This window comes from Eleutherodactylus coqui, chromosome 5, assembly GCF_035609145.1.
Source record: "Eleutherodactylus coqui strain aEleCoq1 chromosome 5, aEleCoq1.hap1, whole genome shotgun sequence".
Lineage (NCBI taxonomy): Eukaryota > Metazoa > Chordata > Amphibia > Anura > Eleutherodactylidae > Eleutherodactylus > Eleutherodactylus coqui.
In genome coordinates, this window is record NC_089841.1 from 54198867 (window position 1) to 54219346 (window position 20480).

Here is a 20480-nt window from a genome sequence, read left to right on the forward strand (position 1 = left end):
GCTAATTCCCTTTCTGGAAGACATCATGACAGCATACGCTGGAGGTTGCTCACCTGCTGACCTGAAGGGACAGGAAGAGGCAGAATATAAAAAGCACCTCCCCTCCACCAACACCAGTGCGTTCCAAATGACCACAGTGACCAGTTACTTAACCAGAAGGTGTGTTTTTATTGACATCACACACCTCAGAAAACAAAGTTAAAGCATACACATTACCTCATGTGTTGGACAAACTAGGGTAACCATGTTGGTAAGGGGGGGGGAAAAAGCCCGTATGCTGTCATGATGTCTTCCAGAAAGGGAATTATCGGTAAGAAAAAATTCCCGTTTTCCCCATGACATCATGACAGCATACGCTGGAGGAATACCAAATAAGTGGCATGGGCTTTTTAGGGAGGGATTACGGCTTGGAGCACCTTCCTACCGAAGGATGCGTCCTGACTATATTTAAAGTCCAGCCTATAATGTTTGATGAAAGTATGGCCTGAAGTCCATGTGGCTGCGTTACAGATTTGCTCAATCGATGCGTGCGCTCTCTCCGCCCAAGAGGATGCCACCGCTCTCGTTGAGTGGGCCTTCAATCCTTCTGGAGGGGGGATGCCCTTGGCCTTGTAAGCCTCCTGGATGGCTCTCCTGAGCCACCTGGCGATCGCATCTTTAGAAGCGGCCTTTCCTTTGGCCTGCCCCTGAAATTGAACGAAAAGTTTGTCAGACTTCCTGAAACTTTCTGTTGCCTTGAGGTACGCTAGTACCGCTCTTTTGACGTCTATATTATGGAGCTTTTGTTCTTTTGCATTTTTGAAATTTTGGCAAAAGGCTGGAATAACTATTGGTTGGCCCCTGTGGAAATCTGACAATACTTTAGGCTGGAAGGATGGGTCTAAAGAAAAAACTATTTTGTCCGGGTGGATAGTCATATATGGGGCCCTTCGTGAGAGGGCCTGGATTTCCCCCACGCGTCTGGCTGACGTAACTGCCACAAGCAGGGCTACCTTGTATGTCAGCCAGGCGATGGATAGATCCGTAATCGGTTCAAATGGGGGGTCGCATAAGGCCTGAAGGACTATGGTTAGATCCCAGGGTGGTGCCGTGGCCCGTGTGAATGGATGTAATCTGCTCGCCCCTCTAAGAAATCTCCTAATCCACCTGTGCTCCGCTAGCGCGAGATCGAAGAATGCCCCCAAGGCCGCAATTTGGACTTTGAGCGTATTCGGACTCAAACCTTTATCCAGGCCCGCCTGGAGAAAATCTAAGATTTTCCGGACGTCTGGCTGATCCAGCTGCTGGATGTCCTGGCCTAACCACTCCGAAAATTTTTTCCAGACTTTGGAGTAGATTTTGTGTGTCGAGGGTTTGAGGCTCTCGCTAATGGTGGAAATAACCTTAGGGGAAAGACCCTTTCCTAGGAACTTTACCCGCTCAAGCTCCAGGCCGTAAGCCTGAACTTGTGAACTTCCGGGTAAAGAAGAGGGCCCTGCGACAGTAGGTCCGGTCTTGTTGGAAGGTGGAAGGGCTCTCCCACTGACAGGGATCTCAGGAGGGGGAACCACGGTCTTTTGGGCCAATATGGTGCTACAAAAATTACTGTTAGGGTTGACTGCAGTAATTTCCTTAGCAGAAGCGGGATTAGTGGTAGAGGGGGAAAGGCATACGCTAGGTCCCAATCCCAGGGGTGAGAGAGAGCGTCCGTGCCCAGGGCCTGTTTCTCTGCGCCTCTGGAAAAGAAAAGCCGGCATTTGGTGTTTGCGCTTGACGCAAAGAGGTCTACTTCTGGTACCCCCCACTTCTCCACAAGAAGGCTGAACACCTCTGGATGGAGTTCCCACTTTCCTGGGTCCACTTTCCTTCTGCTTAAAAAGTCCGCGGCTGAGTTCTCGGCTCCTCTTATATGAAAGGCCGATAGGGACTTTGTTGTGCCTTCCGCCCATTGAAGGATCCGCCCCGCCAGTCGTTGTAGTGGAGGATTCCTGGTGGTACCCTGGTGGCGAATGAGTGATACTGTTGTCATATTGTCTGAGAAGATCCTCACATGTTTCGCCACTAATCGTGTTTGCAGGCTACGCAGGGATTTCCATACAGCTTTAAGCTCCCTAAAGTTCGATGAGCTAGCTTTCTCGTGAACGTCCCAGGCCCCCTGTACATAACCGCCTTCAAAGTGGGCCCCCCACCCTTTGGCGCTGGCATCGGTCGTGATTATTACAGCCGGGTCCAAATTCCAATCGGATGCCTGAGACAGGTTGTCCGACGACACCCACCAACGGAGTGAAGCTCTGGCTTCCGCAGAAATAGGGATTGTCTGATCAAGCGAAGCCTGCAACTTGTCCCAATTCTGGAGAATTAGTGACTGGAGTCCGCGACTGTGGAATTGGGCCCAGGGGACCACGCCGATGCACGAAGTCATTAGTCCCAGGATCCGCATTGCGTCTCTTATCGTTACCCTATGTTTTTTATATAGGTTGGAACATTCCTCTATGATAAGATGTTTTCTTAGGGGAGGAAGGGACGAATTTTGTAGACTGGAATCCAGGATGACACCCAGGAATTTCTTCCTGGTTTCTGGCTCCATGTTGGATTTTGATTCGTTAACAATCCAGCCAAGCTCCTTAAATAATTGCAATGTGGACTCCAAGTGTGATCTCAGAGCAGACGGGGAATCTGCCACCAACAGGAAGTCGTCTAAGTAGGGGATGATCATGACACCCTGATTTCGTAAGAAGGCCACCATTTCCATCACGACCTTGGAAAAAATTCGCGGAGCCGAGGAGATTCCAAATGGTAGGCAGACGAACTGGAAGTGGCGGATTTCCCCCTCCACCCTCAGCGCAAACCTTAAAAATTTTTGTGAGTTGGCGTAAATAGGGATATGAAAATAGGCATCCTTAAGGTCTATTGTAGCCATTACGTTATCCCTGGCAATTAGAGGAGTTGCAGTTCTAATGGTTTCCATTTTGAATCTCCTATATTCAATGAATTTATTCAGTTGTTTTAAATTGATAATGGTGCGGTGGGAGCCGTCTGGTTTGGGAACCAGAAAGAGGGGGGAATAGAAACCTTTTCCCTGTTCCTTCTTAGGGACTGGGATAATTGCGCCGAGACCCTGCAGGTTCCGTACGCCCTCCAACAGAGCCTGTTCTAGGCCTGGAGACTGGGTTGGGGTTATCATAAACCTGTCCGGGGGGCGGGATAGTAGCTCGATCCTGTACCCCTCCGCCACTAGGTGCAGTACCCACTCATTAGTTGTAATACTACGCCAGCTATTGGCACAGAGAGTCAGTCTACCCCCTACCGGGCCCGAAAGTATGGGCTGAGGGACAAAAGTTAAAGTCTTACCCCTTCCGCCCTTTGGATAAGACCATCTTCCGGTCTTTCCCTTCCCGGCGTACGTAGACGAGGGATGAGGGGTGAAGGGTCTCTTGGGTGGTCTGGTGGCAGGCAGTCCGTGACTCTTGTCAGCTGCTTTCTCCAGCAGACGATCCAGGTCTGGTCCGAATATACGCCCGCCCCGGAACGGTAGGGTACATAGCCTATTTTTGGACGCTACGTCCCCTGACCACTCTTTCACCCACACTGCCCTTCTGGCGGTGTTCGATAGGGCTGCCATGCGGGCTCCGAGGCGGACTGTTTCCATCGAAGCATCTGCCAGGAACCCTGTTGCCATTCGCAGCAGAGGGATGCCGCTTGCGAACTCCTCCCTAGGGGCTTTTTGGTCGACTAGGGCTGCGAATTGGTCCAACCAGATTGCCATGGAACGAGCCACGGAAGTGGCCGCGATGTTAGCTTTCATGATGAGACCGGAAGTAGACCAGGCTTTACGCATGGATGTGTCCACCTTATGGTCCAACGGGTCCTTTAAGTGGGACGTATCCTCAAAGGGCAATCCGGACTTTCTGGATACCATGGCAATTGCAGTATCGACTTTAGGTATCTCGTCCAAAAAGGACACTTCATCTCCCGGAAATAACAGGCGTTCTTTAAATTCCCTGGGGATTAGCGGAGCCTGATCCACGCTCTCCCACTCATTTAGGATCAGCTGCTTGAGTGTGGCGTTTACGGGGAATGAAGATTTTTGTTGCGGGAGTAACCCCGCGAACATATCCTCCTGGACTGTGTGGGGTTGCTGCACATCTTCCTCCACCTGCATGGTCCTGCGTACTGCTTTTAGCAGTTGATCCATGTCCGCGGTAGAGAAAAGATATTTCTTGTCCTCCTGCGTCACTTCCCCGTCAAAATCCACATTTTCCGCTATGTCGGAGTCAGACTCAGACACCGCCGGAACCGACCTGCGTGTAACCCCGGAAGGCCCAGGTTGGAGGTCTGAGAGGGAGGACTGCACTTCTTCTCGGACAACTGACCGAATTTCGGCCATAAGGGAAGTTTTTTCCTCCTGCATAATTTTCGCGGAGCCGGTAGCGCATAACGTTTTTGTGCAGGAGTCGTCAAGTTTGGTTAGACATACTGGACATTTTTTACTCCTGCGTCTAGCCTCCCTCGGTTTTTGAGTATCCCTGTCCTGTAAGACAAGGGAAACTCTGTTAGTCGGGAAGTGTATGTAGTGCAGGTGTAGGTTGGTCCACTGGACCACTTACAGTTAGGAGGGTCTCTGGGTCCTCTCTGGTCGACATCTTGCGCCTTGCAGGAACGCTTCCTGTGCTTAGGATCGTTCCTTAGCGTGGAGAAACACCACCAGCTGATGCAGGGGCAGCAGATTTTTGAATTTGGCGCCGGCCGCGCCAGGCCACGCCCCCTTTGCGGAGCGTCTGACGTCACCGCGGTGTATCCGAAGCCACGCCCCCTGGAGCGCTCCTGTCGGCCCTGGACCCGGAGATGGCGGCCGCCGCCGTAATGACGGCCGCAGTGGTGCCGGCAGCCCGTACTTGGACTCCGGCCCACCGGAGATGGCGGCCGCCGCCCGAAATGACGGCCGCAGTGGTGCCGGCAACCCGTACTTGGGCCCCGGCCCACACAGTCCCCGGAAAGCTCCCAGATGGGGTCCTTCCCACTGGGTTTGCCGGGGCTGCCCGAAAGATCCACGCCGCCGCTTCGCCGGTAAGTCCTCCTCCGGCCTGGGACAGCGTTGCTGGAGTTCTGCCGCTGCTGTCCTGAAGGGACAGGAAAAACACTGGTGTTGGTGGAGGGGAGGTGCTTTTTATATTCTGCCTCTTCCTGTCCCTTCAGGTCAGCAGGTGAGCAACCTCCAGCGTATGCTGTCATGATGTCATGGGGAAAAGTTGTTTCGGTGGGACAACCCTCATAAGATGTTCTATGCTGCTCAAGAACCTCCTTAAAGAGAGAGGGAGCGCCACACGTCAGCCAATTAGTGCAGACGTTCTGTAAAAGTGATGTGACCTACAGCAGGGAGAGATAAGCCGTGTCTGTGTGACGCCGCTGATCTCTGTGTGCAACGTGAAGTTTATAAAGCTACTGACCTGGATGCCGGTGTGTGTACACGCCAACTTGGTAAACTCCACACATCTTCCATCGTTAACGTCCCACAGACACATCTCACTGTCAGGAGAGAAGAAAATCAGAACGGACGCTCAGAAGAGTCAGGATTAACCAGTTCAAGACCAGCACAGCTTTTTTTTCAGTACATGTGTGCCTACAGCGTCCCGGCGCCCCAAGTCTTATCTGTATACATGGCGTATAGGGACAGTAAAAGGGTCTCTGCCTGCTCTGGTGGGAGGCTGGCATGTAGGTTTTTTCATGTACTTTCTTTTTCGGTTTCATTCATTAAATTTCAGTATCAGGAAGATTCATCACATGCCGGATCACTTATTATAGAAATAAAAAAAAAATAAAAATAAGTTTGTGTAAGTTTTACAGTTACTTTCTAAAACTTCCCTAGTGGCAGCCATTTTGGTAACAAACACACTTCCTTCCTGTATAGAGGGGGCCCTATTGGAGGCACACACACACTTCCTTCCTGTATAGAGGGGGCCCTATTGGAGGCACACACACACTTCCTTCCTGTATAGAGGGGGCCCTATTGGAGGCACACACACACTTCCTTCCTGTATAGAGGGGGCCCTATTGGAGGCACACACACACTTCCTTCCTGTATAGAGGGGGCCCTATTGGAGGCGCACACACACACTTCCTTCCTGTATAGAGGGGGCCATATTGGAGGCACACACACACTTCCTTCCTGTATAGAGGGGGCCACATTGGAGGCACACACACACTTCCTTCCTGTATAGAGGGGGCCACATTGGAGGCACACACACTTCCTTCCTGTATAGAGGGGGCCACATTGGAGGCACACACACTTCCTTCCTGTAGAGAGCGGGCCACATTGGAGGCACACACACTTCCTTCCTGTAGAGAGCGGGCCACATTGGAGGCACACACACTTCCTTCCTGTAGAGAGCGGGCCACATTGAAGGCACACACACTTCCTTCCTGTAGAGAGCGGGCCACATTGAAGGCACACACACTTCCTTCCTGTATAGAGGGGGCCATATTGGAGGCGCACACTTCCTTCCTGTATAGAGCGGGCCATATTGGAGGCACACACACACACTTCTTTCCTGTATAGAGGGGGCCATATTGGAGGCGCACACACTTCCTTCCTGTATAGAGGGGGCCATATTGGAGGCGCACACTTCCTTCCTGTATAGAGCGGGCCATATTGGAGGCACACACACACACTTCTTTCCTGTACAGAGGGGGCCATATTGGAGGCGCACACACTTCTTTCCTGTATAGAGGGGGCCATATTGGAGGCACACACTTCTCCCTGTAATGCCTGTATATTGACAGCTATATTGGAGGCACACGCTTCCTTCCAGCTTTACCAGTATAGGGGCCACCACTTCCCTTCTGTACTGTTTGTATGGGGCAGACATATTGGAGGCACACTTTTCCTTCCTGAAAGGTCTGTATAGACAGTACAGTAGGAAATGAATGCTTTTTGGCTGCAACAATGAATGGGCGTCAAAGATGGGAGAAACATCCTAGATGAAAGCCTCCAGTAAGTGATGGAGTAAGACTCCTCGCCCAAGACAGCAGCATACATGGGGGGCCGACTTACTGAGCTCAATGCAGCAGAATTCTCAATAAAAGCCCCCTGCGGTGCCAGCCCCCTGCAGATTTATAGCATGTTAATGCCCAAGTTTTATGTACGGCAGTAGACAGCTTTAGAAACAGTCTAGAAAAGTAAGGGGGGTTAGATTACTCTTAAAAGAAGCCTACATTGTAACACTGCTATAAAGTAACAACCGGGAGGTGTCCAACGTGTCTAGCGGGATACATTAAATCTATTGTACGGTGTGCGCCGACGTGATAAATTTGGCACATTTTCTGCTTGGTCTAGTTTTAAGAGCTCTAATTTTAAGAATGTAATATTAAATCCCCTCCGCGCACAGCGTAACACTCACCCGCTTTCTGAGGCGCTCACTATATACTGCCGGTCAGTAGACGCACAGGCTTTAGAAAGGCAGGTGATAGAAGCGGTGTGACCAAACAGCAAGGCCCGAGGATGAATCTGAAAACCAAAAATATATTGAATTACATGAAAAAACCTCAGAGCGAGGGGAGCTAGAACCCCGACAACTTGGGCAGTAGAAGCACCCATCGGTCAGGGCGATACCATGCGATATGTAACTCACTAAGTACAGAATCTTTACACGTAAACTACAAGCAAAGAAGAAGTTCCAGCAGCTCAGGAGAGTATGAAAAAAACTTTATTCCATGTCCATAGGAAATGTAACACGCTTACGCATTTTGAGTGAAGCCTTTAATTATGGCATGTGATCATTGATATGCCATGATTAGGAGTTCCGCTCTAAACGCGTAAGCTTCTTACATTTCCTGTGCACTGTTTTTACTACGATTACGTACGTGGAATAAAGGTATTTTTCCATTCCTGAGGTGCTGAAATCAGTGAGGCTGGATGAGCTGCTGTTCTTCCCTGTTATCATTTAGGGCATGTTTCTTCAATGCCAGAGATAGGCTCCATTTTCAGGATTTTAAGACGTACGTCCCGAAAGGACCCCCAGACGTAGCCAATAACGAGATGTGAACAGGCCCTTACATGTAAACGGATAGTGAGGAGGAGAGGATTACTGTCTGTAGGGGTTTATACTCCTCTTTTCTCAGAACCATATGGGCAGCCCCATAGAGTAGCACCTAAAAATGGAGTGAAACAAAACCAGCCTAGAATATTTTTCATCTACGTCCATAGAACGACATTTTTAAAAAAGTTTTCCATTTTTGGCAACCCCTATTTGAAGGGTTGACAATAAGGTGATCTTAAAATGTTCTCCAAGTGGGTCCCCCAGTGAATAGCTGTAATCGGTGTGGAGACTTGGCAAAAAGTGTTACATTTTCCTACAGCGCTCCAACAGGAGAAGTGAAGCATTACACAATGTCCATTTATATTGATGGGTTGTCTGTGTAATACAGGAAAGGACGGATCCTCCAGAGCAAGAGATGCTTTGTCTAACCGCTCTCTACTCTGGCGAAGAGATGAGGATCCTGAACAAAGGAAACCCCCTCTATAAACTCAGGATTCCCTAAAAGGGTGTATAATAATAATAATAATCTGTATTTATATAGCGCCAATATATTCCACAGCGCTGACAAAACAGGGGGAACAGAAACAAAGCCACTGGTCAAATAGTAATCAGTTGATTGAAACAATAGGGGTGCGGGTCCTGCTCCAACGAGCTTACATACTACAAGTAATGGGGTGATACAGAAGGTAAAGGGGCTGGAGATGTGCACTGTATGGCGAGGTGGAGAGCGAGGGGTGTTATACACACAGACAATGGTCAGGCCGTACAGTGGCCGAATCGGTATGACTGCAGGGGGCGGTTGATTACGGCTAGCAGGGATTGCAGGTCACTAGAACAGGGAGCATGTCATCAGGCGTCGTACAGAGGGGTTTGGTTTAGGGGATATGGTATGCCTCCCTGAAGAGCTGCGTTTTTAGAGCACACCAGAAGTTGTGTGTGTCAGGGATTGCCCGGATATTTTGGGGTAGCGCATTCCAGAGAACTGGTGCTGCTCTGGAGAAGTCTTGGAGGCGGGAATGAGAGATTCGTATTAAAAGGGGTCTTAATCTAATTTCATTAGCAGAGTGGAGAGCCCGGGCTGGGTGTTGGATAGAGATGAGGGAGGCGATATAGGGGGGCGCTGCGCTTTGGAGGGCTTTATGGATGAAGGTAGTAAGTTTGAACTGAATTCTGTATTTGACGGGCAGCCAGTGCAGTGACTGGCACAGGGCAGAGGCGTCCGAGTAGCGGTTGGGAATAAGGAGTTTTATGAACTGGACAATCCCTTAAATGAATATATTCTCAAGACTTCAGAGCTTCTCGCAGTCCAGAGGTTCATGCCTCAAAACCTTTCTTGTTTGAATACAGAGCACCAAGAGGACTGAATACAGGGGGTCATCATCCAGTGCTAGGTACACCCCATGGGGTATATGCCTCAAGGGGGGGAATAGCACTGTACTCGTGCTGTGTGTTAATAGGCAGCACAATGTATGATGACCGTCTTCTGCGCACTGGTGCAGAATGGCCTACACGGTGTGGATGAGCCTGTTCATCACAAGATCACACAAATAACCACCCAGCGCTATGGAGCCTAATGACCAGAGCATATTTGTCATCACAATACCCCAAAAGGAGTGGAAATACTGATACAATTACACTAATTATAAGACAAAACGAACAATTAGTCGTCTGAGGAATTATTGCCAAAACACGGTGAAAAAAGTTTTTGGCAATAATGAAAGTTTGATGTAACGAAGGCAAAACAAAGCAGATGTGTGAGATAATCCATAAGGGTGTTGTGGGGCTAAACATTGATGGCCTCTCTATCCTGTGCTGAATGGATGGAGGTCCGAGTCCAGGACCCTTCAGTATGTACTAGATAATAGCTGTGCTGACAGGTGGGCGTCCCGGGGGTCAGACCCACCGATGAAATATTTGGCATATCACTGCACTCTCAGGGTACTTCACAAGTATCGCAAGATGTAAGCAAGCAACGCCTGCGCTGTAAGTGAGCAAAGCCTGCGCCGTAAGTGAGCCCATGCTCCAGCAGATGATGAGGAATGCACTGAGCGGTCTCCGGATTAATTTCAACATTGTACACTGGTCCGACACTGGCTGCCGCCATATTTGTGATCTTCCTGATCAGCAAAGACAAAAAAAGTGGCCCAGGTTCAGTTAGACTCTTTATTGATGACCGGACCAAGCATGCGCTGCAGAGATGCTCAGTGCAATGACAATAGGGGCAGCATGGTTGCCGCACTCCAATCAATGCTCGGAGTGCAATGATGAATACGCCTATTACTAGCACATCCTAGGAAAAACGGAAAGATGCCCAGAACAGGTCAGTAATCTGGTATTGACCACGGCCTCTTATACCCACCTCCAACTCTGATGACAGATCCCACAGGCAGATCTGTCCGTCATGGCACCCGGTGACAATGGTCGCCATATCGTCCATCACCAGCACAGTGGATATACAGTGTGTGGGCGCTTTCCGTCCCCATAGCACGATGGGAAGGACAAGACTGTTTCCAGTCATTGTTATTACCTAGAAGGAAGAGAGAATGAAACATCAATATGATATCAAAGGGACGACTTCCATAAGACATGAACGGGAAGGAGCGGATCAGAACAACAGAAGGTGCGGAGGGTGAACCGGAGGAAGTATATCCAGGGCTGAGGAGGAAGAAGGTGCAAGAAGGAAAAACAACATCTTTGATCGATGACCTACTATGTGACGGCCATCTCAACCCCTCCCCGATGTGTGCGAGCGGGTGTCACTGCAGGAGCTCCATACATGGCAGGCATTGGCTGCCATGGACAGGCGACAACCGCCCACAGCAGCCACCATTGCAGATATCTCCAATTGCAGCTGTTAACTATTCAAATATTCTGATCCGGATTGAAATGTCCCAAAAGGCCCCCGGGGAGGAGTTCATGGGGAGCCATTTGGGTGTCATGACAGCCTGGGGCTTCCTGAAGGCCCTCAATGCTGTCATGATTGTTTGAATATTAAGAGACACGTCATTATAGAATAACTGTAAGAATACAGTATAATGCAATACTAGATTATTGCTGTATATTGTGTAAGCGATCAAATGATCCCAAGTTCAAGTACCCTATGGAGACCAAAAACAAAAAGAGAAAAAAGGGAAAAAAACTATTTTTAAATTACTCCAAAAAGGAACAATTATTAAAAGTTTTAAAAAAAAATCTCAGTCACTGCTTTAAAAACATAACATAAAAGAAAAGTATAACATTCACAACTCAGGATCAGTACAGGATAAGTAATGTATGTACACAGTGACTCCACCAGCAGAATAGTGAGTGCAGCTCCGGAGTATAATGCAGGATGTAACTCAGGATCAGTACAGAATAAGAAATGTATGTATACAGTGACTCCACCAGCAGAATAGTGAGTGCAGCTCTGGGGTATAATACAGGATGTAACTCAGGATCAGTACAGGATAAGTAATGTATGTACACAGTGACTCCACCAGCAGAATAGTGAGTGCAGCTCTGGAGCATAATATAGGATGTAACTCAGGATCAGATAAGTAATGTATGTACACAGTGACTCCACCAGCAGAATAGTGAGTGCAGCTCTGGAGTATAATACAGGATGTAACTCAGGGTCAGTACAGGATAAGTAATGTATGTACCCTGTGACTCCACCAGCAGAATAGTGAGTTCAGCTCTGGAGTATAAGACAGGATGTAACTCAGGATGAGTACAGGATAAGTAATGTATGTACACAGTGACTCCACCAGCAGAATTGTGAGTGCAGCTCTGGAGTATAATGCAGGATGTAACTCAGGATCACTACAGGATAAGTAATGTATGTACACAGTGACTCCAGCAGCAGAATAGTGAGTGCAGCTCTGGAGTATAATACAGGATGTAACTCAGGATCAGTACAGGATAAGTAATGTATGTACACAGTGACTCCACCAGCAGAATTGTGAGTGCAGCTCTGGAGTATAATGCAGGATGTAACTCAGGATCACTACAGGATAAGTAATGTATGTACACAGTGACTCCAGCAGCAGAATAGTGAGTGCAGCTCTGGAGTATAATACAGGATGTAACTCAGGATCAGTACAGGATAAGTAATGTATGTACACAGTGACTCCACCAGCAGAATAGTGAGTACAGCTCTGCAGTATAATACAGGATATAACTCAGGGTGAGTACAGGATAAGTAATGTATGTACACAGTGACTCCACCAGCAGAATAGTGAGTGCAGCTCTGGAGTATAATACAGGATGTAACTCAGGATCAGTACAGGATAAGTAATGTATGTACACAGTGACTCTATCAGCAGAATAGCGAGTGCAGCTCTGGACTAAAGTAGTTGTAATGCAGGATGTAACACAGGATTAGTACAGGTAGACTATTGGATTTCACTTTTTGCTGACTTGTAAATCTGTTATACTGAAACCGCTCATCATGTCTACCATCCTGTAAGTCCCATGCCTTTCACACTATGCTGTGACTGGTTAGTTTCCATCGCTGCTATGTACATTCGCAGGTGGAGCGCACGGCTTTTCCAGTAACATCTGGTGTTGTTCTCCTCTCGCAGTATGATGCTTGCTGTCAGCGCTCAGAACTTCTCTTCTGTTTAACAGCATTAAGTCTTCCTCCATCAGAGCAGGCGGACAGTACAGAATACAGTTCTGTAGTATGACAAGCCAGTCAGGGACAGACGGGTCCTTCACATCTGCAGCAAGCTCTCATTCTGACTCAATTTTAATGTTTTACTGGATTCAAGAGACACATTTTAGGCTAAATTAAATTTTAATCACGTTAGTGGACTGCAACCAACTGTTAGGCCAAAGCATCATCATATTCTGGCTGCTGAGGGCAGGGATGGAGGAACTGGAGTAAAGACAATGGAGGGAGCGTACGGTACCGCTCCCAGCAGCGGTACCGCCTACGGTGTTCTCAGCCGCGGCGCTCCTTACAGTGAACAGCCGCATGCTGCTCTTTTACTCCCGGCTAAAAGCAAGGCAACTGAGCGTAAAGCGAGCGGACCCCATTGTAGTCAATGGTGTCCATTCTGTGCAGTTCGGCTCTGCCCTCAGACTCAACTGTTCAGCCAGGGGATTCCCCTTTCCTGCTCCCCGAAACAGAACAGGAAAGAGGAACCAAAAGTGCAGATGTGAAACCACACATGTAATGTTGACAAATTGACACAAAGTACATCCTTTTATCAGTGAATGAGCACATTGTTTCCATTCAGCAGCAGTAACCCTGCACACAGCAAGCTCTCAGCTGAGAAGTGGATACAACTGTATCCAGTGTAGACAATGCTCTGTGAGCTAAACATCCTATAATCCAGGCTGATACATTGTACATAGCTAGTTCTGCTCTCAACTGAGAAGTGGATAGAATTGTATCCAGTGTAGGCAATGCTCTGTGAGCTCACCAGCCCAGACTCCAGACTGATACATTGTACATAGCTAGTCCTGCTCACAGCTGAGAACTGTATACAATTGTATTCAGTGTAGACAATGCTCTGTGAGCTAAACAGCCCGGACTATAGACTGATACATTGTACATAGCTAGTGCTGCTCTCAGCTGTGAAGTGGATAGAATTGTATCCAGTGTAGACAATGCTCTGTGAGCTCACCAGCCAAGACTCCAGACTGATACATTGTACATAGCTAGTCCTGCTCTCAGCTGAGAACTGTATACAATTGTATCCAGTGTAGACAATACTCTGTGAGCTAAACAGCCCGGACTCTAGATTGATACATTGTACATTGCCAGTACTGCTCTCAGCTGTGAAGTGGATACAATCGTATCCAGTGTAGACAATGCTCTGTGAGCTAAACAGCCCGGACTCCAGACTGATACATTGTACAGAGCTAGTCCTGCTCTCAGCTGAGAAGTGGGTACAATTATATCCAGTCTGGACAATGCTTTATGAGCGCAACACATCAGGCGAAGCTGCACACATTTTACAACTATTTTACTACAATGTATCAGTCTGAAGACCAGGCATTTTAGATCACAGAGCATTGTCTAGACTGGATGTAGTTGTCTCCACTTATCAGCTCAGAGCAGGACTAGTTATGTACAGGGTTACGGCTTTGAATGGCAACAAGACTGTTCTCATTCACTGACAGCAAACAATGAGGAACTGAAAAACACATGGTAGATTAGAAAATTGTAGAGCTGTTCATGCATACAAAGATTAAGCTTCATTTACATACAGGAAAGATTAAGCTTCATTTACATACAAGCAGAGATCTGATCTTCCTGTCTGCTGACTCCCCCACTTCACACTGCAGTGCATTATTTTGCATTTTCATCATTTCTTACCGCCTTCTGTACACTTTGTTATCTGTACTGGAAGTCGCCCATTACGATGAAGTGGAATATAAGCAAACACAGCAGGGAGGACGCAGGAGGTCTGAGGTTATCACAACCCAAAACAGTCAGACATAACTGCACTCAATATTTAGCCAAAACACAGGGGAGGCGCGGTACGGCGAAAATCACTAAGGAATGCTGCAGCTCCTCAGCCCCCACTGGTGCATCGCTCCCGCTACTGGGGGTTCTTGGGGTCTTACGCAGATCACTTCAGCTTCCATAAGGGATAACGGATTGTACAAACCACATTCTAACCTCTATTAGGTTTCTAACGTGACTGTAGGGTTTTATGCCCACGACGGGAGTACAGATGGAGCAAAGTTTAACTTCACTGGATAACTTGCTGCAACAAGTTCTCTTAAAGGCATTCTGAGTTCAGCATTTAAGGTCATGCTGCCAATCCCATTCCTCCGGGGGGCGTTATAGTCTGAAATGCAGCTGCGTTTCACAATAAATACACTTTGGAGTTTGACTCGGACACAGAGCCGGGCCGGCCTCCCCCTGCCTGCTGTGTGAAGACTGACGATCCCGCTCACTGCTTGTGTGATTTTACCCTAAGGCCGGCGGCACACGGGCAGCTCGGATTCCGCATGCAGATTTCCGTTGCGGGAGATCACGTCATGCGCAGTACAGGCCTTTTTTGGTTTGTTTCTATTTTCCATGCAGTCGCTTAGCGATGACGCGGCTGCGGGTTGCGCAATTCCGGCTAATTCCGCTAACGTGAGCCCAATTGTATAAACCCATGTATATGATTGAACTGTGTATTAAAGCGGATCATATAATCCCAAAATCCACAATTCAAATCCGGTCTTGCGAGATTGGCTGTAGGGTAGCTAGAAAATTACAGCTGCCATATTGGACAGCCGAAAAACCAGTGGAGCAGAGGGACGTTGGCAGGGAAGACCAGCAGCAGGTAACATCCCATCCCAAAACCGGAGAGTCGCTTTTAGCCCGTGTTCACACAGCCGTAGGCATAAAACGCTGCGTGGGTCCCCTGACATCCCACAGCTTTGGAACCGGCGCTCACTTGGAGTACTGCCACGTATGGCGGTGAAACTGTGCTGCGCGTGACAGCGTATCTCACAGGTGGGCTATATCATGCATATACACGCAACACAATATTAAATGCTGGGTTCTTCTTTGCACTCGCATGTCACGCAATTCTTACACGCTAATGTGAGCGGAATGGTGTAAGGCAATGTAATCGATTGCCTGTGAGTTACCGCGTATCACACGGGCGTGCAGCGCACACGCAATATGCGCTAACAGTATGCCGTGTGAGCCCGGCCTTAGAAGGATTTCCGGTTGTCTAACTACTCTAATGGCTTTTGCTCTGCAGCAAGTTACTTCCATCATAACTCCTCCATAAATCAGTGATCGGCGGAGCTCCAGCCTCTGGGACCGCCGCCAATCCTTGAAGGGAAAGGTAGAGGCTGCAGTCTACGCACAGCAGAGGGGCGAGAGGGAGGACGTATAAGGGGACAAAGCACTATAGTCCCACTGAGGCCCCCACCAATCCATAAGTGATGCTATAAAGCATGTATTACATATCTGCTGATGTACCCGCTGCATGAGTTCTCAAGATGCACAACCTCTGCTTGCTGACAGTGAATGCCAACATTCTTGTGCCTTTGAATGTAAACCTGCGCAGTCCTAATACATCTGCAGCTGAGGCTTTGTTACAATCGCATCCAGTCATGTACACAGGCTGACCTATTTTACCTGCACCGACACACTGTAACGAACCATCAGAGCAGGAAAGAACCGTGCTGCTGATCTGCTCACACGTCTGATGGGAGGTTCCATCGCAGATCCGGCACAAAATACCGGAAGAAATAGCGCCGCACGCACAATTACACTGCGTACAGGCGGCGGGTATCCGTGTCATCAACAAGCGATATTCTAAATATTTGTTTCATAGCGTCATAATCTCTGCGGCGCGGACGACATATTGCAATTCTACGCACATTTATACGATCGGCTTTACACGGGACAACGATCGTCCAACTAGTCGCTCAATAGGGCAAACATAAGCGCCGGACGTTCCGTGTAAACATGGCCGCCAACCGAGTGACGAATGAGGATTCTCTTACTAGACAGCTCACCAAGAAGTAGTCACTGGTTGATTAATTATAGTCTGACGTAAACAAGAAATTGTCGCCTTCCAACGACTACTTTGCGAGGAGGTGTGCGCGTCGGCGGCCACAAACACGAACTGCAGCTGCTCAAACCTTGCTGTAGCGACTATTTCCACGCGACTAATCGCACACCTCTTGGCAAAAAAAATGTTGCTATCCGTAAACAAATATGGCGGACACTTCCCGTCCGTCCGAACCTTATCATATAACGCCATTTTGCTGAGTCAGGACGAGTCCTCATCTAACTAGCAGCCTACAAACAGACAGACAGCCGCGTCCGCCAACTCGTAGCGCTCTACAAACTGCTATGAAAGGGTTAAAAAACATTAAAATGGTGGTAATTTCCATCGAGCGCCAATAATATATTACGAAAACGGAGGGGAGACGAATATGTGAAAGAGAAGAACACAAAACGTCTGCATAGAGTCCAAGCAGCGGGCTGCGGCTAGACCCAGCAGCCAGGGAACTACAAGTCCCAGCATGCCCTGTTAAGGGGGGGCTGTATTGGGTTGCTGGGACTTGTAGTTTCCCAGCAGCTGCAGCCATGAGCGTGGGATAAATGGAGGAGGGGTGATTACATAACTATAATATATAATATAATATTCTTAAATATTTGGAGCAGAACGTCCTCCTCAGCAGCCCCGCGTATGCTACATGTAATACGGTAGTATATAATAAGCCCCCATGTACTCACCTTCTACCCTCCTCTCCCCTCAGGACGGAGATGTCACCTCCCGTTGCACCTCAACGACCCCCCCACTTTCCCAATACACCAGCTGATAGTTTCTATGGCGATGAGTATCCCGCTTTACGACAGACGTCGCAACCAACAGCAGATGGGTTCGTCCGCAGTCATATGCTCTTACTTCCGGGCAATGTCTGTTTTCAAACAAACAATAAAGTTTTACTTACAGAATTGAAAGAAAAAAAAAAGAATACGAAAATATTACCGGGCGGGGTTTGATGACGTCACGAAATTACGAGGTCGGCGATTGGTTAGAGTCGACAATGTGTCTCTGGAATATTACGTCAGACCTCACGTTTTAAAGAGGGAAGGCGCCATCTTTTTTAGTGGCAGTAGGGGATCAATATTCCGCTGTGTTATAACGTTTAGGACGGCTTTCTGTATAATGTATAGGATGCTGTAGTGCTTTGTGATCTGCTGTGGGAGAAATACAAATGTTTGGAATAGTGATAGATAGCTTAATGAATATGTCCCCGTTGGACAACCCCTTATGGACGCTGCCATTCTGCTTTCTCTTGGTACTTGTGGGTTATCCGTCACCATTTTTTATCCCGCCTGACTAATATTATAAATATTTATGTTTTCAGAAAAGAAAACGCAATCGCACCATTTTTGGGGAGGAACTTGTTTTTACAACATACACACTGCGGCACCATCATCACTTTATTTTTCCGTCCATGGGCCAATGGCGGGGCTCATATTATGTAGGATGACCGTTGGCCTCCTGTCCACGGGCGATATTTCAATGCGTTACCTGCAGCGATAATCCGCATGCGGGTAACGCAATGAACGCTTTCCATGGGATAACTATGGAAAGCGCACTCCTATGTACACGAGCAGAAAAATCATGGCGGTTTTCCGCTCACATAACAATCGCAGCTTGCCATGATGAACCTATTATAATGATAGGTCAATCGCGGTGAGATAATGCTCCCCTATGGCGGAATATCGCACCGGCCTTGTGGACAGCCCGTACATACAACTTTTTGATTGCTTTCTCTTAAAAGGGACATGGCTTTGTTCAAAAGCTTCACACGCTCCCCTTTACGCCCCCCCCCCCCCCCACCACCACCGCTGCCGTACTTCACTTCTTGGAGGGGGTGATGACGACCCAACACTGAATTACATGAGCGCCGTAGCTATTCACTGGCTGAAGGGAGACGGTTATTGGCTGCAGCGATCACATGGCCTTTTTGACCATAGAAATAGCAGGGGTGCGGGGCGCAGAGGGAGCGCATGTGATGTGTTATCTTTAGAGATGAGCGAGCGTACTCGCTAAGGCAAACTACTTGAGCGATTAGTGCCTTATGCGAGTACCTGCACGCTCATCTCTAAAGATTCGGGTGCCAGCGGGGGAGAGCCGTGAGTTGCGGGAGTGAGTCGTGGGGGGGGGGGGGAATGAGAGAGAAACCTTCCCCGCCGGCATCCGAATCTTTAGAGATGAGCGGGCAGGTACTCGCATAAGGCACTACACACTCGAGTTATCTTACTACTGCAGGAGAAGTTTTTGAACAAACCCGTGTCCCCGGATCACCCGGTCTCATGGAGACAAGAGCGACCAAAAAGAGCAATTCTGTCGGTATGTTCTCCTTGTTCTGATGGCGGTAACGCTGGGGGATCAGCCGTTTCTAGACGTATTTTTTCTCCCATCAACGTCGTAGTTTTTTGCTAATTGTATTCATCAACGATACTCGTTAATGTACCGTATAATGTACGGAAAACCGTCTCCAAGCAGAGCAAAATAAGAGTAATCCACAATTACAGCACATTTGGGGTGTGCCTTGTTTTTTATGTCGTCCACACTGCAGCAAAAACGCCATTTTATCTTCATTCTGTGGATCAGTATAATTGTGACAATACATTTCTATAGTTTTATTTTGTATTATTTAAAAAAAAAATTAATATTAAAAAATATATATATTTTCTTGCAAATGGGGTGAGTGACCTCCCAAAAAATGCAATTCTTTCATTGTGGGGGTTTTCGGACAGTGTTCACCGCACAGGATTAACAATGTGTTATAATGTGTTATTTTACTGGATCAGATTTTTAAATAGGTGGTTATACCAAATATGGGCATAAGGAGGATGGAACAATACTTCTGCAGCGCCACCTATTGGATGGCAGCATTCCTGCAACTCAATGTATGACTAACAAGTCTGTAAAACAATGATTGGAAGTAGTAAACCAAGCCTGAATCGATACACAGACTGCTGTTTCGGGGTGTTTGCCCCTCATCAGTGTGTGGCAGGTTTTTGGCTTGGCGGGTGAGAGGCCTGTGATGTGGGTCAAGAGGGGTGTCATCTCTTCTTAAGGGGAGAGCATGCAAAAAGTGTGTTGAGACACCTGTGGGGTGAGTGGATCGGGGGGCATCGTCTGTCTCTAGGGAGAGCACCCATTGATTTGAAGGAATGCTGCCATCCTACAGGTATCACAGTCGCAGGGGAGTCAGTGGTATAAATAGTGCCTTCTCAGACTGAACTCTTTATAACTAAAATGTAACTTTTGTTATTTTAGAAAAAAAGTTAATAATAAGGAAGGCCTCATAAGGAAACATGCTGGAGCGACTCATCAGGAGCCTTTCTCCACAGTATCGAACCAAAGGGTTCTGATTGGAGATGAGCGAGTAGACTCGCTAAAGGCAATTGCTCGAGCGAGCATTGCCTTTAGCGAGTACCTGCCCGCTCGAGACTGAAGGTTCGGGTGTCGGCTGCGGGGGAGAGCGGGGAGGAACGGAGGGGAGATCTCTCTCGCTCTCTCCCCCCAGCTCCCTCCTGCTGACTGCCGCTACTCACTGCGCCAACACCCGAACCTGCAGTCTGGAGCGGGGAGATACTCGCTAAAGGCAATGCTCGCTCGAGCAATTGCTTTTAGCGAGTATACTCGCTCATCTCTAGTTCTGATGTTTCTAACACTCGAAGAGCGTACCCAAATGAATAGGCTGCAATCCCAACTGCTGCATTCGACATTAATCTCTGAAAGTCACAATGGAAGTCCAGATATGCACAAGCGATGATGGCGTGTGTATATTTCTAACACTCAAAGAGAGTACCCAAATGACTAGAGGGTGCTCCCAAGTGCTGGATACGATATTGATCTCTGAAGATCACAATGGAAGTCCAGATATGCACAAGCGATGATAGCGTGTGTCTACAAACAAGGACAAAGGAATGCTATGTAATAGGTTCCTATATACTGGCTCCCCAGGTCAAACAGCTAGATAGGA

General features: G+C 48.1%; 1 protein-coding gene across 2 annotated transcripts in view; it reads right to left on the minus strand.

Moving 5' to 3' along the window:
* Positions 1-17331, minus strand: part of WDR7 (WD repeat domain 7) — a 356850-nt gene extending 339519 nt beyond the window's left edge. For both annotated transcript variants that reach the window (XM_066602521.1, XM_066602523.1), the window contains exons 1-4: positions 17206-17331; positions 10375-10542; positions 7377-7483; positions 5427-5505 (exon numbers count right to left, since the gene is read on the minus strand). In XM_066602521.1, the coding sequence (XP_066458618.1) occupies positions 5427-5505; positions 7377-7483; positions 10375-10533 (345 nt within the window). In that variant the 5' untranslated portion in view covers positions 10534-10542; positions 17206-17331. The remainder of the gene's footprint in view (positions 1-5426; positions 5506-7376; positions 7484-10374; positions 10543-17205) is intronic.
* Positions 17332-20480: the final 3149 nt, after the last annotated feature.